This window comes from Botryllus schlosseri, chromosome 2 (assembly GCF_051294905.1).
Source record: "Botryllus schlosseri isolate E-star chromosome 2, Bs_hap1, whole genome shotgun sequence".
Taxonomy (NCBI): domain Eukaryota; kingdom Metazoa; phylum Chordata; class Ascidiacea; order Stolidobranchia; family Styelidae; genus Botryllus; species Botryllus schlosseri.
The window spans coordinates 19342215-19359839 of record NC_137237.1 but is presented as its reverse complement, the minus strand read 5'-3'; the positions used below and the strand labels follow the sequence as shown (position 1 = coordinate 19359839).

Sequence of the window (17625 nt, the reverse complement as noted above, 5' to 3'; positions counted from 1 at the left end):
AATGATTATTTTTGGACACACTGTGCACATCTCTGAGTTGAATTTTCAACATTCAATGCTGGCTAAAATATATTATTTTGGAGTGTGTGGCATATATATCTTGTTTTATTGGAGATCGCGGATAAAGCCGGGAATTGAGTAATTAACAAGATAAAATTGGTGTACTTTGATCAATATATGACCGGCTTTTTGGTCTGTTAATATTTTGTACCTAGTTTTTACCAAGATCTTTGTTGCAGTCTTTCTAGATATACACTTGGCTGCATTCAACTCATTGCCGCCAATGCCATGAGCAAATGTTTTGTTGCTACTGTTACCCTAGGGTAGGGCCTATGTCCTGTTCTTCTCATATGTATACCAACGGTCAGGTCTGTGATGAAATCTTGAGCTATACTTGATGTTTGTAGAATAATCCCTCGTTCTCAAATTCGTTTATTACCAAACGTGCTAGAGCATATATCGTCATGAATTCAAAAAGTTATCTGGGATTTGATTTTAGCACACAGCAGGTAAGCATAATTCGCATGTTTCTCTGTATGCATGATAATGCAACTTGAATATTTTTCAGGTGAAAGCTCTTGCCATTGATGAAAATTTTCAAATTATTCATGAGGTTTCAGTACAGTTTGACACAGATCTACCCGAGTTTAAAACAGAAGGTGATGTAGTGTCATTATGCCATGTTATTTATTACTGTATGACATCTGTTTGTAATTCAGTTCTTTTAACCAGGTCTGTGGAGTCGGTAAATTTTACCACCGACTCTGGCTCCGACTCCACACATTTTCAATATACCGACTCCGACTCCTGAGTCTTTAAACGTACCGACTCCGATTCCTTGGTCTTTAAACGTACCTACTCCGACTCTGACTCCCGACTCCGACTCCAGCATTATTACCAATTTACTTCGAAAATTATATGCCACATTGTCGGTTGAATGACTTTCATACAACCATTAAACATATGCAAACATATGATTAATGGTGGCATGCTAAATTGTTTCATCGTGGCAAAGCTCGAATTATCCACTGTGTAATTAACCTGAAAGAAAGATTTGCTAAATATCCTATCTTTTTCAAGTTTTTATAACATGGACTCTCTAATATCCTGAAATGTATGAATCATTCAAATATGGCAGATATCCAATCCTGTATAAAATAAATGTAGATAAAAAAATCCAAGTGTAGCTCTTGTGTATGAGTCAGCAACTAATAAAGAGATTGAACTTACTAATTTTGTCATTGCACACTATCCTGATTACAAGCACACACACTCTTACTACTAATAGACATTGGTCATAAATGGAATTTAGTCAAGTAGTCAAAGACCATAGCCTATGTCTAGTCTACATGTACTTAATCAAGTATTCAAGGATTGGGACTTGCAGTCTTTCTTAATCATTTGTTCGACCCAAACAGCTAAGCTACACTACAAATATTTTTAATTTTGTCAAGTGGGAAGCATCGTTCGGTCATATTTACATCATTTTTACAATTTTACAAAACCAGCAGATGCATTTGCTCTGTCACAGTATCATGGTATAATTCCAAAAATTGCATCAATTTTGACTGCATCACGAAAACGCATATTGCGATTTTCTTCCCTGTGCAACTGAGTTGTAATTTCCAAGTAATGTCTAATTTTATCTATATCAGGGGTGGGCAACTTTTTCGGCCAAAGGGACACATGAGATTTACGAACCATTGCCCGGGCAACTGAAATGTTGATAACCTTTTTTTAGTCGCCCGATAGGAGCGAACCGAATTAGGTAACATTGCAAACAAGACTTATATTAATACGCTCTAAAATTGACAACAATATGTCATGCAACTGTGCAGTGCGCAATGAGGCCCTGGTCAGCGCGAAATTTTTTTTGCAAGATAATGACTGAATTATATCAATAAATATGTTGCTAACATACATTGGGGGTCGCATCTGTATACCACTGGGCTCATTTGGCAAGGACAGGAATGTTCGACGTTTAGACATAGCAAAATCGACGGTATCAGTGAACAACTGAACTTGCCTCTATCATTTTGTGCCAATGTTTTGTCGACGGTCTCGCTGCGAGTGCACAAGCGAAGCTGCATGTTTGACGACACGTTATCTCCTAATTGCGAATATGGTTAGACTCAATTCTGTGAATAATATGTCTTTATAATTTTCAGAAAAGGGCTCAAATACTGAATGCAAGAAATCTAGTGACAATGAATCATGCGAAGTACCGAGAAAAATTCAAGTCAAATAAATCTGCTATGAAACATTCTACTTTATGGTCATATAAGAAGATCTCGGACAAATGTGGCTGGCCCCTGGATACGTCAATGCGTCAGAACTGTTGTTTTAGTCATCATCAAATTTCGCGGTCATGCTAATCAAATTTTGGTTGGCCTTGCAATTGTACCTAATGTCATAAATAATTTCGAGAATTACCTCGCAGGCCACACCTAACCTTCTCGTGTGCCAAATTTGACCTGCGTGCCACGGGCTGGCCGCACCTGATCTGTATGGTTATTAATAACAGTGATTGGAGGCACATAACAAATTCTATTGAAAATTCTTTGAAAGCAAATGTTTTCATGACAGCGAAGTTGGAGTCGAAGTCAGGGTCATTCTCACAAACTCCGACTCCAGTCAGTATTTCCCCTCCGACTCCAGCTATTATAGTTTTCACGACTCCGACTCCCATCAAGCAAAAATTACCCAGACTCCGACTCCACAGCCCTGCTTTTAACACTCCCAAATGAATGATGACAGTTTGGTAGCTGAGGTGTACTCCTTTATTTGTGATCGACTACAAATTTGAAGTCGTCAACTTCACATTTTCAGGGACCATTTCAGACAATTTGATGGGAAAATTTTACAGACCAATTTTATCTGTTTCACAATTGGAATATTTCAGTTGGCATCACATTTTCCCCCGAGTCTCAACTCTTAATGTCACCTCAACACTCCACCCTTCCCCCAACTGCTAACTGCACTCAGTCTCCCCGTGAAGCCATATCCATTTCTAAGCATTTTCAAGCCATTTGTCACCTATGCCATGTTTCTGGTGAAATTTGAGATAAATTATTGAATGGCACCTTGCTACTTAGGAGGGGTTCATGTGCATGAAGACAAGTTGACCGTTACTGCACCAACACTGATGTGGGTGAAAGCTCTGGATATGGTTTTGGAAAACATGAAAAAAGAGAACTTCGATTTCAAATCTGTGGTCGCCATTTCAGGTGCAGGCCAGGTACTGTTTGACAACAGGCTACATTGCCTCCCACTCCTACAAATGATTTGTATGTGTTTAAACGCATTCTCGGTAACCTATTATTTATATTTTTCATTTTACCATTAGCCTACATAAATTTCGATGTGAGTGGTACGTTCCTGTTTACTGCCACCAGCTATATAGTTTCAGGTTTTCTAAAAAAAATTATCATGGTTGCTCTATAAGCTTTGTCTGCATTAATTGTTGTTGGACTTGTTGGTTGAAAATACAGCAACATGGAAGTGTATATTGGAAGAAGGGTTCCAGGTCATCACTACAGAACCTCAGTTCCGAAAAATCATTGTCAGATCAACTTTGTGATTCATTTTCCATCCATGATTCTCCGATTTGGATGGATTCAAGTACAACTGATATTTGCAGGTTGGTACGTTGATTGTGTGTATAATGATGGTGGGGAAATTGAACTAATTGTTACCGTATATAGGGAAATGGAATCTGTAGTTGGTGGTCCCGCGGCAATGGCCAGCTTGACGGGATCTCGTGCCTATGAAAGATTTACTGGAAGTCAAATAGCAAAAATATACAGGAATAATGCAGATGCGTACTCCAATACTGAGGTATTCATGAAACGTCTCCAACATAAAATACATGACCTGATCATCTGCTGAAAAGAATTGGTGTTTGTACTCAGAGAGTATTCAAAATTTTTCAGAGAATATCTCTTGTAAGCAGCTTTGCCGCGAGTCTTTTATTAGGTGACTATGCTGCTATTGATAATAGCGATGGGTCTGGAATGAATTTGTTGGATATAAGGTAATTTCGCAATTACAATTTCTGGAAGCAAGGTACTTATTTCATATTTATGTAACAGAAAAAAAGACTGGGATGATAAATGCTTGGAGTTTGTTGCTCCAGGGTTGAGGGGGAAGCTCGGTTGTCCAGTACCGTCAGCTACTGTTTTGGGGTCTGTGTCCTCTTATTTCTCTGAACGTTACAATTTCAATCCCAAGTGTAAAGTAGTTGCGTTCACAGGAGACAATCCGGCCTCGTTAGCTGGGTTTCGTCTAAGGGTAAGGATAACTTGTTTTCTGTTACATTAAAACGAATTTGTGCTCAGATCTGTTGGTTTGTTAACAATAAACTTGGGAAGTGTAGGTTATCATTCAGGGTTGTAATCAAGTTGCAAGGTCGCAAGTCAGTTCTGACTCGAGTCATTTTCAATTCACCACCTCGTCAAGTCAGAGTCCAAGAGTCATTGTGTCCACTTCGTGTTTGAGTTCAATCCTGTTTACTCAATATTTTACAACTCTGTTTGGGTGATTTGGAATATCTCACTTTCATCATATACTAATTTTCTTACCTTTACACAGTTTCTGGCGCAATTTTACAAACACCAGTACTGGTAGACGAAATACCAATAATGTGGTAGCTTACTATTGTAAGTTACAAGGAAATGCCTGTCTTGGTTGACCGAGTCTCGAGTCAAGCGCAATGACTCTAGTACTAGTCGAGTCAATAAGCAAATTGACTCGAGTCGAGTCATTTTCCATGTGGTATTTTAGAATATGACTCTAGTCAAGTCTCTACTTATTTTCTAAGATACGCCAAAAGAAAAATGATACCATGATTGTAATGATTAAGTCAAGTCGAGTCACCAAAAAATCATGACTTGGATCATTACAACCCTGGTATTATTTTTCTCCTCATGTTGGCTAAGATATAGGGGAGATGTGGTACCGATGAATCACTGGGACCGAAAATACTTGAAAAATTCTTCATGATAATTTCATGAATACACTCCGTGAATTTGTCTACAATTACATGCTGACAGAATCTTTCATCACATGCAAAAAAATTCGACCTGCCTGAGTTATGGGGTCTGTGACGAATGATTTACGTTTTAGGGGGTGTAAAGTAAATTTGGATCGACATTTGCATTTTTCTATATCATCTTTCAGACTAACAAACCCGCCATAATTTTTGATGTGAAGTATAGGGCTTGTATCAGGGTATAAAATGGCACATATTTTTTGAGTCAATACCCAATAGTGGACTATTTTCAAGTGAATTACAATATTTATGGGGTGAGGGACCTATGGTACCATAGCCAAATCAAGCAAAATAGATGGACCAACTAATCACTTAACAACAGAAACTTGCCTACATATATATAGGCTGTAAATCATAGTTACCTGTGGTGTTTTATCGCTATTACGAGGCATTTGAAAGTCAAAATGTCGATTTGCGGGTAATATGTATGTGGCATTAATTTTGTAAGTTTAGGCGTAAATCAAACATGATTTTATGCCAACATTTGAGTTGATATAATCTATTTTATTCTTCTAGGTGGTGACGAAACAATCTTCATTGGCTTGCTGGAGCTTGTCATTATAGTAAACAACAAAACAAGTCAACAAATTTGAGTTTTTGAGCGTATGTCTCATAGGTCCCATGGTCGTGTGCCTTTGGACCCACCGGGTGGGGACCGATGACACGTTCAAGCAACAAATTTTAAATGTTTATAAATATTTTTTGAAAAGGCGGATATTCATGTAAATGTCCGCGATAGGGAGAGCTTGTATCGAAGTGTTAAGACAGCAAAAGATCTGTTATTCTCGGCTAAAGATTTTAGGGTCAGAGATCATTTTGCAATTTTTGATCCATCGGTACCACATCTCCCCCTACTGTATTTTCAGCTAACACATCACAGGTTATGATATGTACTAAACAACTCTCTAACTTTGTATTTCAGCATGGCGATGTTATCGTAAGCCTTGGAACATCTGATACCTTTATGATGTGGTTGGACAATCCAACACCAAAAACTGAAGGTCATGTATTTGTAAATCCTGTGGACAACGACGCTTACATGGCAATGTTGTGGTATTTCCAGTAAATGCACATTTAATGAACACTATATAAATAACTGATCTTTAACAGTTACAAAAATGGCTCATTAACTCGTGAGAGGATAAGAGATTCATCAGCCAATGGGTCATGGGAAGAGTTCTCTTCTGCTTTGAAAAGTACAAAACCAAAAAATTGTGGAAATTTAGGTAAGTGTTAAACTACGCATTTACCTGCGAAAAAGTACTTGCATGCAAAAGGAATCGAAGTTTTCCATGAACAGGAGATACTCAAGTACAAGTAAAGTATGAATGTGGTAGCTCGGTTCAGAGGGTGACAATGACATGTCTTTTTTTTCATGTGTTCCTCTGTCATTAGCATTTTCGTTTAGTCCCTGTCGTACTAAACAGTCAAATTTTAAATTTGCATATTCCAGGCATCTACTATGATGTACAGGAAATAACTCCCAATGCTGTGGGAACCTTCAGGTTTGATGAAAATAACCAACAGGTAGTTCTGCGGTAAGGGTATTGTTATACATTTAATTTAATGACCATTCCATTCTGTCAGGTACCTGAATTTCGTGCTGAGATAGAAGTTCGTGCTGTGATCGAGGGTCAATTCCTAGCCAAACGATGCCATGCTGAGCGACTTGGCTACAGTCTCAAACCGGGATCCAGAGTTTTAGCAACTGGTGGGGCTTCAAACAACGAAGACATCTTGCAGGTTTTGCCGAGCTCGTGTTTTATATTCTTGACCAATGTGTAATTCACTGTGGTTTGCTAGGTTCTTTCTGATGTTCTGAGCGCACCTGTGTACGTTTTGGACACCTCCAATTCCGCATGTCTTGGGTGTGCCTGTAGAGCGAAGCATGGTGAGTAGCTGATCCTAAATTCTGGTATTTAATCCGTGACTACAAACCTGAAATTTCAATACAAATGGTACAAATGTTGGAAAGAGACTCTCAACAAGTAGCCCGTGAGTCTGAGTAGAAAGTCAGCGCAATGATTTGGTTGTTGAATACCAATGATACACGTTCATAGTGACATTCCCTTCAGATCTCTATCCAAGAACCTAGAATCCTAGATGGTGCAGAGAGAAATGAACTGTTGTCCGTCTCCTTTCGTATGAGACAAATGCTACAACTTCCAATTTGTTAGTGCATTAACACGCCATTCATCTTCACTACTCTCGAAATATTTGTGACGTCACGTCTTTGTTACATAAAGTAACATTGTACTGAGTGTAGCACCCTCACTCCCAATCTATATTCTGGCTATGCATGTGTTCGTTCCGTTCAGTTTTATCCTTTCAAAAAGATAGATAGCTGGTTCGTGGTACAGAACTTGAATATAGCTTCCAATACAATATCCATTGTATAATAATATTTATTAACTCGAAGACTTCTGGGGTGCCTCTTTTCAAGAGTTGACGGCACACTAAAGGGAAAAGGAAACTGATGCTACCCTTCCCTTTTTAGACGCCTTAGTAGAGAGATCAGGACAAACGTTTTTAACGTCGGTGTACAGAGAACCTACCTTCACTGGTCATTATATCCGTTGGGATTCATTTTGCCCGAAGCGGCGTAAATTAAACCTTATTTCATCTCTTGTCAATCGGGCCCTGCGCATCTGTTCACCGGAAAAACTGTCACGCGAATTGGATGATATCCACTTGATTCTGTCCAAAAATGGCTATCCAGACCACATATTAAAATGCTCCATCTCTAGGGTTTTGAAAAAATCGGATATAGCTCCCAAATACGGTCCAGAAAAATGCCCGGCATTTTTACACTTACCTTGGCTAGGTAACGTGTCTAACCGTTTTGAAAAACTCAATAAATCGGCTGTTCACCGTTGTTATTACAGCGTAAACACGCATGTGGTGTACACAACGAAACGCTTGTTGCCCAACTCTCGAAAAGACGTACTTCCCTGCCTTTAATGCAAGTAATGTTGTTTACCAATACAAGTGCCACTGTGATAGTAGGTATGTAGGACGTACATCTCAAAGATTGTTTGAGCGTATTAAGCAGCATATCCCAAAATTGATTCGGTCAAAAACATGCGCAAATACTCGCACTCGAGCTTGCACGTCAGTGCAAATCGGCTGCCAAAACAGACTGCTATGACGATTACGAAGCATATGCTTCGTCAATCGGTCAGCATTTGAGTGAAAACCTCGCCTGTGCACAGCACTATGATGACAATATGTTCACTGTCATTGCGCGTGGTAGGTCTTTGTTTCATCTAAAAGTGCTGGAGTCTACTATTATTCAGTTGAACAAACCTATTTTATGTAGACAAAAAGATTTCCTCTATAACCTACAAATTTCTCATTAGTAGGGCTGGGCACAATGATTCGAGTACTCGAATCTGAATCGAGTATTAAATTTAATGATTCGAGTCGAGTAGTGAAAGACGATTTTTTCGAGTAGTGGAATTATACGCTCCATACAACTGGAAGTGAATTTGTCAACGACAACTATAGTTTTGATGCAATTTTCAAATGTGGGAGGCTTAAAACCCTGATTGGCTTCATCGAAGCATACGACACATAGTACAAAGCTACCAACGTTACTGAAAATAACACATTTCCGAAATCGTATTCATCGCATAACCCTGCTACGAAGTGCAATGAAATCTGTTTGGTCGAAAAAATACCAAAGTCTCTTTAATTTGTTCGATAACAGACATTATATTCTTTGTTGCGGCATAAAAGGTACATGTTAGAACTTGGACATATTTCATTCTGTTATGACGTCATAATCAGTGATACTCGAATACTCGACTCGACTCGAAGCATAATACGTGATTCAGAATCGAATCACTCAGGTACTCGATTTTGCCCAGCCCTACTCATTAGTGCATGTGTTCCGTGCGTGTAACTGTTTATTTACGAATTGCGTTGCTACTATAGTACCGTATGTCCGTATACTTCATAGTTTGTGATTTTGATTGTTGCGTCATACTTTGCCTTTTTGGTTTTGCTTTTAAATCTGTTTAAATCCCTTTAGTGTGCCGTTAACTCTTGAAAAGAGGCACCCGAAAAGTCTTCGGGTTAATAAATATTATTATACAATGGATATTGTATTGAAAGCTATATTCAAAAAGATATATGGCTATACAATGAAAAATAGGAATAGTCTTTGAAATCAAACACCTATCTCGGCATGTGTGCTATGTGTATACAAATACAACACAATACAATATACATAGTGTTTCATTCACCGTAGTCTACTCTATCGCACGACAGATTAATCCTGAAATTCATAAAATACGGATATCTGCCAACTGCCATCCTCCAATGGTAATTTCCCATATCACCTATTGGGTAAATATACCAGAAATAACGAAACGCCTCCCTTCAGTTCACAGCAATTTATTTCGCAGGTGTCATCGGGGGAACGTTTGATGAAGTGACCAGGAGTATCACTGCATGCAGACTTGCTGCGACTCCAAATAACTGCACATATGATGTGGATAGGTATGGGACCTTGGAGAAAGTCGTTACTGGTTGCAGTCAAGATTAAGAGTCATGTGTGTTACTTTTGTAATCGTATTTACCATTCGACTAGTGCAATAACATATCCATGGAAGTTTAAGAGTACATCTCATCTAATCATTTTTACAATTCTGCAATTGATAACTTGTTCATTGTTGCCCATCGAGAATAAATCAGCTGCAGCAAATTTTGTGATTTTATGATCTGAGCTTCAATTGATTTTGTATGCAATGTGGTTAACTAAACGTTACGAATTTATCGCCCTCGTTGGCATATCCGTTATCTAATATTCACAAGATAATTACCAGAGAAAGCAACTTTTCTTTTTAAACGTATTCGATTAAATATGACTCCAAAATGTTTTTAACAAGGACAGCATTTTACGGTCGGCGCTAATCATCAGAACACCCATTCCGTTTCAATGATCTATATCTACTCAGACTTGGACAACTAGAAAATTTTTAACTTTTCCAAATTAGATTAGAGATTACTGGTGTTTTGATCTAATTTAGTGAAATTAGACGACTAGAATTATCCAGTCCAAGCATATACTTGGACAACTAGAAAATTTTCAGCTTTTCCAAATTAGATTATAATTAGATTACTGGCATTTAGTGAAATTAGACAACTAGAATTATCTAGTCCAAGTCTGTATCTACTTGCTATAACCGTTGAACCGACGACGATTTCACGGGTTTCAGTCACTCCATATCATATACGTCGACTAAATTGGGTGCAAAATTCGGAAATGACTCGATTCGAGCCCATCTGTGTATTGACTCGACTTGGACTCTAGTCACCGCGCATTACTCGAACCAAGTCGTATGACTCGACACTCAGACGGCCAATACCGACATTTCATTGTAATTTCTAAGACTAGTACAGTTACCACACTATTGGGATTTCGTCTATTGGTACTGGTTCTTGAAAATGCGACCAGAAACTGCTAAAAGTGAAGAAAATTAGTATATTATAAATGCGAACCATTCGTATCACTAAAAAGTGGGTTAACAAGACTTTAACTGGAAAATGAGCACTGAGCAGTCAACACAATGACTTGGACTCGGACTTGAATCGGTGGTGAATTGAAAATGACTGGAGTTAAAACTATAAAAGTGAGATTGACTTGTTACTTGGTTACAACCCTGGTAATCGTCAGCAACTTGTAGAGAATTGGAAAGAACATTGTATATAAACAATCATGACATATTTCCTTCATACCATCAGCTGACATCTAAAATTCTGCGTCGGATGTTATTCTGGGCGCCTCTTCCCCGCGTCGCTGTTCTTACGACGACAAAGGGTCCCGAAAAGTCCCGCTTGCTTTTTTCTATGCTATCTTCTGTACTTTTCACGCAGTGTGCATGCCTCCTCTTTACATGGCCTAGGCCAAGATGGGTGTCCAATTTCATAGACTACTCCAAGTCGCTTCGACGCCTTCCTATCTTTCATTGTATCGCATTTTGTGGTGTATTGAACTGATAAAATTGCTAATAAACCAATGATGATGATGGCAAATAAGGAATGGAAAGAGCCAGGTTTGTAACCAAGCCACAAGGTTCCGAGTCACAAGTCAATCCCACTTTTATAGTTTTGACTCGAGTCATTTTCAATTCCCCACCGAGTCCAAGTCATTATGTTCAGGAATGCCACTGGGGTATTCGAAAAAAACAGGTGTGGAGGCTAAATAAACCCAGATCATATATTCAATCTAATTTTCATAAGATGACAATTGGTGCGGGGCTTCAATGCGCTGCGGAATTTCGTAACAATGCCATCCATTCCCAATTTCTGTGGGTGATTTTCGATTTTCCGTGACCTGACTAGCGGAAAGTAGCTTTCCTGCTTTCGATTGATTAATCCCGAGACAATCACTTATATTTGGGATAACGACACAGACCCATAGTCGACAACATAACCACCAAATCATGAAATTAAATGTGCATTCGAATGCGTTAATAACCAAAACGCCTCTAACTAACTTGCTGAGGGTGATAAAATATGCGTATCTCTGTTGGAACTAAATGTAGGCCTATACTAGATAACTAGGATAGCTTAGTCGGATCAGCACGGTCTACCCATGTGCTATTGTACCAACCATACAGTTATAGTAGAGTTACCATATTTTGGAAATTGGAAGAGGACACTTTTAACAAATTTTCAGACTTGCAATACCGGAGGAAAATGCTGAAAAATGGTAAATTTTTCCCACTTGGTCGTCGGTTAACTAAAAAAAAGTCAGCTTTCCGGCTCAGCTTCAGAAATAGCCGCCGGAGCGTCGCTTCAGTGCTGCTCAGTCAAATTTTGCCCAATATTTAACCAAAATTCTCAAAAAAGAGGACAAAATTTCGAAAAAGAAGACATTTAGGGTCCTGCGAGGACGATCAAAAAAGTCAAAAAAGAGGACAAATCCTCTTAAAAGGGGACGTATGGTAACCCTAAGTTATCGGCCTACACAGTGTCTATCGATTCATGACGAATTTGCTGGAGTGATACTAGTAGTCAAGTCTTAATCGTTTCAAATTGTTTCCAATGAGTTTCAAGGGTTATGAACCTTTGGTTTCTGCTACCTGTAAGTTGCTATTCTATGAAGCTCCATCGCATCACGCCAAAGCCTCCTAGTTTAATAGTGAAACAGTCTTCCAATACTGTCGTTATAATAACAGCGTAATACATGGACTATGGGGAACTGAAGTGCGTGCATTGGACGATATTATGATCTTAATAATCTAATAATTAATTTTCGAGCGTATAAACAATAAACATGAACATGATGTTGAAAAAAACACAGATTTCAGGTGATGCTTAAAAACAGATCTGGGTGGAAAAATCCAGGTGTAGCATGTCTGATTATGTGAAGTTTTCAGTTCAACCGAGCGAGATAGTATAATCGGTATGCGTCCGGCTTCTCGATCGGTAAGTCGTGGATTTGATCCCCGGCCGGGTCTTACCAAAGACTGGAAAATTGGTATTCGCAGCTATCATGCCAGGATTGCCAGGCGCTCAGCAATCACGGATAGCATGGAGGAGAAAAAACGGGGGCGCAGACAAGATGACCTCACGTATCGCAACTCCGTCGTCAAAAGCATCTCGATGGTGCAGGCGAAAAAAAATATCATATCTTTTTCTCTCTCAACCACCACCGAGCTGTATATACAAACGCACTTTTTCAACTCTGCTCGAGTGATTTAAAATGACTCGCATTCATAATATCGTAATTTTCCCCAGTTTTAACAGTTTCTGGCCCTATTTTTAAAGTATCAGGACTGATAGACGAAATACCAATAATAATGTTGTGACTTTACTATTATTCGAAGTTGCAATGTAATGTTTTCGACCGCCTGTTTTTATCTGCAATACCTCTATGGTACAGCAGTAAGCTAAGAAACCAACAGTGCATGAAATATGGAATCAACACAAAAATAATATCGGCGAATTTGAGACCACTGTGATGCTAATAGCACATCCGCAGAAATATGATGACCGGGTGAATCATTGTGAATGTACGGGAATAGCATGATTTTTTTCAGTCTATAAAATTTAGAAATAACTATGATATGTGTTGCCAGATTTCAAAATTCTCAGAAAAACCGATTGCCAGCTCCAAATATTTAGAGGTGGTCAACAAAGAAGATCTTGCTCCGGCAAATAGACATTCAAATGCCTACATTTTAACGATGAAATCCAAAAATCATATTCACCCCTCTGCGACCACAAGGGCAAGTCCACTCCTTGCTACAAGTTCAAATAACAATCCCAAATGACATCAAAAAATATTTCAGCCTTGGGAACACAGTAGGGGACTCAGCGGAATCCGATGAAAATGGATCATTTTTCAGGAAACAGACGTGCCCGTACTGATATTATATTCGAAATTTGAAAAATCATTTTCACCCCTCTGCGACCTCATAAGCTGAACTACACCATGCTACAAGTCGAAAAGACTATCCCAGCATTACAACAAAAAATATTTCAGCCTTCGGAACACAGTAGGGGACTCAGCAGAATCCTATGAAAATGGATCATTTTTCAGGAAAAAAAATTACCGTACTGATATTATATCGGAAATTTGAAAAATCATTTTCACCCCTCTGCGACCTCATAAGCTGAACTACACCATGCTACAAGTCGAAAAGACTATCCCAGCATCACAACAAAAAATATTTCAGCCTTCGGAACACAGTAGGGGACTCAGCAGAATCCAATGAAAATGGATCATTTTCCAGGAAAAAAATGGCCGTACTGATATTATATCGGAAATTTGAAAAATCATTTTCACCCCTTTGCGACCCCATAAGCTGAACCACACCATGCTACAAGTCAATAGGACTATCCCAGAATCACACCAAAAATATTTCAGCCTTCGGAACACAGTAGGGGACTCAGCAGAATCCAATGAAAATGGATCATTTTCCAGGAAAAAAATGGCCGTACTGATATTATATCGGAAATTTGAAAAATCATTTTCACCCCTCTGCGACCCCATAAGCTGAACCACACCATGCTACAAGTCAATAGGACTATCCCAGAATCACACCAAAAATATTTCAGCCTTCGGAACACAGTAGGGGACTCAGCAGAATCCAATGAAAATGGATCATTTTCCAGGAAAAAAATGGCCGTACTGATATTATATCGGAAATTTGAAAAATCATTTTCACCCCTCTGCGACCCTATAAGCTGAACCACACCATGCTACAAGTCAATAGGACTATCCCAGAATCACACCAAAAATATTTCAGCCTTCGGAACACAGTAGGGGACTCAGCAGAATCCAATGAAAATGGATCATTTTCCAGGAAAAAATGGCCGTACTGATATTATATCGGAAATTTGAAAAATCATTTTCACCCCTCTGCGACCCCATAAGCTGAACCACACCATGCTACAAGTCAATAGGACTATCCCAGCATCACACCAAAAATATTTCAGCCTTCGGAACACAGTAGGGGACTCAGCAGAATCCAATGAAAATGGATCATTTTTCAGGAAAAAATGGCCGTACTGATATTATATCGGAAATTTGAAAAATCATTTTCACCCCTCTGCGACCCCATAAGCTGAACCACACCATGCTACAAGTCAATAGGACTATCCCAGCATCACACCAAAAATATTTCAGCCTTCGGAACACAGTAGGGGACTCAGCAGAATCCAATGAAAATGGATCGGAAATTTGGAAATTCTGGCGCCTGGGGCGACCAGACCACACATACACTTTGTTGACCATCGAAATCACGGCGAATCCCCTGAAAGTTTGGTTTATCCCGCTATGGGTCGTTTTTTAGGGGGCTGACTAGCTGTTGTTATGGCTTCTCCCTCTTACCCACTTTTCTTTATTACAGTCCTTACAATATGGGGGGCGCTAGAGCCCGATAATTTTTGAAAGGGGCGCTTGAGGAAAAAGGTTAAGAACCACTGACTAGATGGCACATGCATATGCAAACCAGGGATATATAGAGTATTTCGTCGCAAACATATAGGATACAAGTAAATTGTTGATCAATTCAAAATATGAAAGCAGTTTCATTCGGAATCAGTTTTCGTTCATAGTATGAATACATAAATATCAAAATGCGAGTTCATCATCGCTTTAGGAAGGAAGGACGTAGTTTATTTTTGTCCTTGATGTTTTTGCGGCATATACACCGACTCATGTTACACATACACACAACTTTAGCTGTAATGTAGCTAAAGTTGCGTGTGTGGATTACATATTTAATGCAGATCTCTTTCAGTATAACGTAATGGAAGTAGCCTATTCATCTGCATGGATATCGGGCTCCAACACTTCCATCAGTTCACAATCTTTTTTGATGACCGATGGATTGAGCACATTCGTGATATGTGGCGCTGAGAACGCGTGCACAGTGACAGTCAAATTGACGCACTTTCTGAAGAGTTTCTTATGCAGCCATAAACTTCGACATCAAATATCGATACAAATTTACAATGTCATCTTCTGGTAATAAGTCCAATACTACTCTCTAACTGTTTGAGAACAGATGCAGATGGGATATTTGTATGCGACCCACAAATTCTCCCAGTTTCTGACAATTGACCCCTTAAATCCCTATAAACTTTTGTTGCCGATCCATCTTCAAGTAATTCGATTTGCGGCCATACTACGGTTTGCGAACGAATGCATGTTGTTTTGTGGTCGCGTGAACCGCTCAAACCAAGCTAGCAAACTACATTTTCCGGTTTACGATAGATGTCGATGGTTCCATGGAACCAACATCCACAGCAAGAATTATGTACGCATCTCAGCCTGATATAACCTTCATCTTAAAGATAATGTGCTTACGAGGCTGAATCCACTGCGTGGCGCTTTAGGATAGTGTATTGGTAGTGGACTACTGGCGCACATTTGTCATAAACCCATCTGACGACATCAAACAGGGGCAAAAAGTAATGTGAATCTTCATGGAATCTATGTGGCGAGCGATCTTTGCATATTTTAAGCCACTCCACTATTGTCATGTACCATGTGTGTGAAAGTTGAACATTGTCTTTTCCAATTGTGACGTCGATCCAATTGTGACGTCGATTGATTCAAGATTTCCTAATTGTTGCAGAAAGCTCATTGTCACACATGGACTACTGCTTCCGTCGTTTTCTCTTTCGTCGTTCCCCGAAACCACTGATGCACTGACGAACAGTATGCGATTGACTCAGTACGGCCCCTCAACATGTGGTCGTAGATACAGGAATGGTTGTCAGGTTGAGGAGACGACACAGAACTTATAGGTTTCTTCAAATTTATTGCTTCATCACAGTGCTTTTATTCTGAGATCGCATACAGTCATGTAATGACGGTGGGAATAGGTCAGAATCAATTTTTGGTACCCCTGGAGTGCAGATAGGCTGTATTTAATGTTGGAGTTGAGAGTAAACATGCCTTTGATACCTGCTGGCGCATGCTTGGGCCATGTCTCGATAGGAGGGCTACATTGGTTATTCGCGTCAAAATTTTCGATTCTTCATTTAGTACATAGTTCAGCAGTTGGCAAAATTTAGGTGAGATCCCTGTAAAGGAATTATACGCTACATGCAAACATGCGATGGCGAAGGAAACAGAAAAGGATGAAGAATTTGATCCACACAAAGTAAGAATACCATACCGTGATCACGAGGCCTGTTCGAGATGTCACTGATTTGGCAAGCGATTAGATCTTGCGCACATTGCCTGTTGTATGTATAAGTATATTGTATATATGTATATATGCTGTTGGACAGGCCTGTCGTTGACTAGATAAATTAGCGAGCAGCAGATTATACTCCTTTGAGATACGAATCACTGCAGGTTGTTACTTAATACAGATGCCGTGCATTTTAATTCTTTATACTAGGTTAGGGTTACCATATTTCAGCTTTTCTTATAGACCCGAGGTTGTCACGGTCCGGTTCAGGAGTATGTGGCTGTGTGTTGTGTAACCGGGACCGAAAGCACATGTTTTAGCCCCCTCCCACCCAAATAAACAATGATTTTGAGCCCACACTATTGGGTAATCGATGCAACTTCTGGGCGACTCCGCCTCCAATTTGGAAATGTTCCGTGGCCCAGATCAGAATTTTACGAGCTGATTAGGCCTACTAAAAGAAGTCAGTACCTTTGCCCAGACTTACAGGTTATTTTGGAAGCTGATTACGTTCAACATATTCGCAAACTCTAGAATAAAGGCAAAATATACCGTTCTCTTGTATTTGTGATTACAATTAGGCTTAATCCATGCAGTGTCTGAATTTATTCTCATTCCAGGTGCCGAACTGAGCTGATAAGTCAGACAGGCGGTGGACGGGACCGGAAAGATGATAGAATTGTGAAGGCAGTCGCGAAGTATTGCATGGAACATGACATTAAAAACCTCGCGCACTTCAATTCTACCGAAATGATGAACTTCTTATTACAAACTAAACATTGGAAAACGAATAGGCCTAAAGACCGGTTACAAAGCTTCGCAAACCTGGTTAAAAATAACAGAACTGCGCTAGAAGCAATGATAGAGACAGGTCAAGTCGCGGCTACCGATCACATTTCTGCTGCAAAAAAG

At 39.4% G+C, this 17625-nt stretch overlaps 1 protein-coding gene across 1 annotated transcript; it reads left to right on the top strand.

Moving 5' to 3' along the window:
* Positions 1-370: 370 nt before the first annotated feature.
* Positions 371-9758, top strand: LOC145434028 (xylulose kinase-like). The gene is made up of 13 exons (XM_080311307.1): positions 371-509; positions 569-659; positions 3096-3238; positions 3492-3640; positions 3705-3837; positions 3933-4033; positions 4092-4290; positions 5973-6103; positions 6161-6276; positions 6504-6577; positions 6638-6793; positions 6854-6941; positions 9460-9758. Exons 1-13 carry the CDS (start codon positions 465-467, stop codon positions 9597-9599), a joined length of 1566 nt encoding a protein of 521 aa, XP_080167433.1. The 5' UTR covers positions 371-464; the 3' UTR covers positions 9600-9758.
* The last annotated feature ends 7867 nt before the right edge of the window (positions 9759-17625 follow it).

Excerpts from the sequence above, each read along its gene's own strand:
- LOC145434028 (XM_080311307.1), top strand. The coding sequence starts at position 465 with ATGAATTCAAAAAGTTATCTGGGATTTGATTTTAGCACACAGCAG. Across the intron at positions 3,641-3,704 it reads AGTACAACTGATATTTGCAG|GGAAATGGAATCTGTAGTTG; the intron begins GTTGGTACGTTG and ends TACCGTATATAG. Across the intron at positions 4,291-5,972 it reads TAGCTGGGTTTCGTCTAAGG|CATGGCGATGTTATCGTAAG; the intron begins GTAAGGATAACT and ends TTTGTATTTCAG.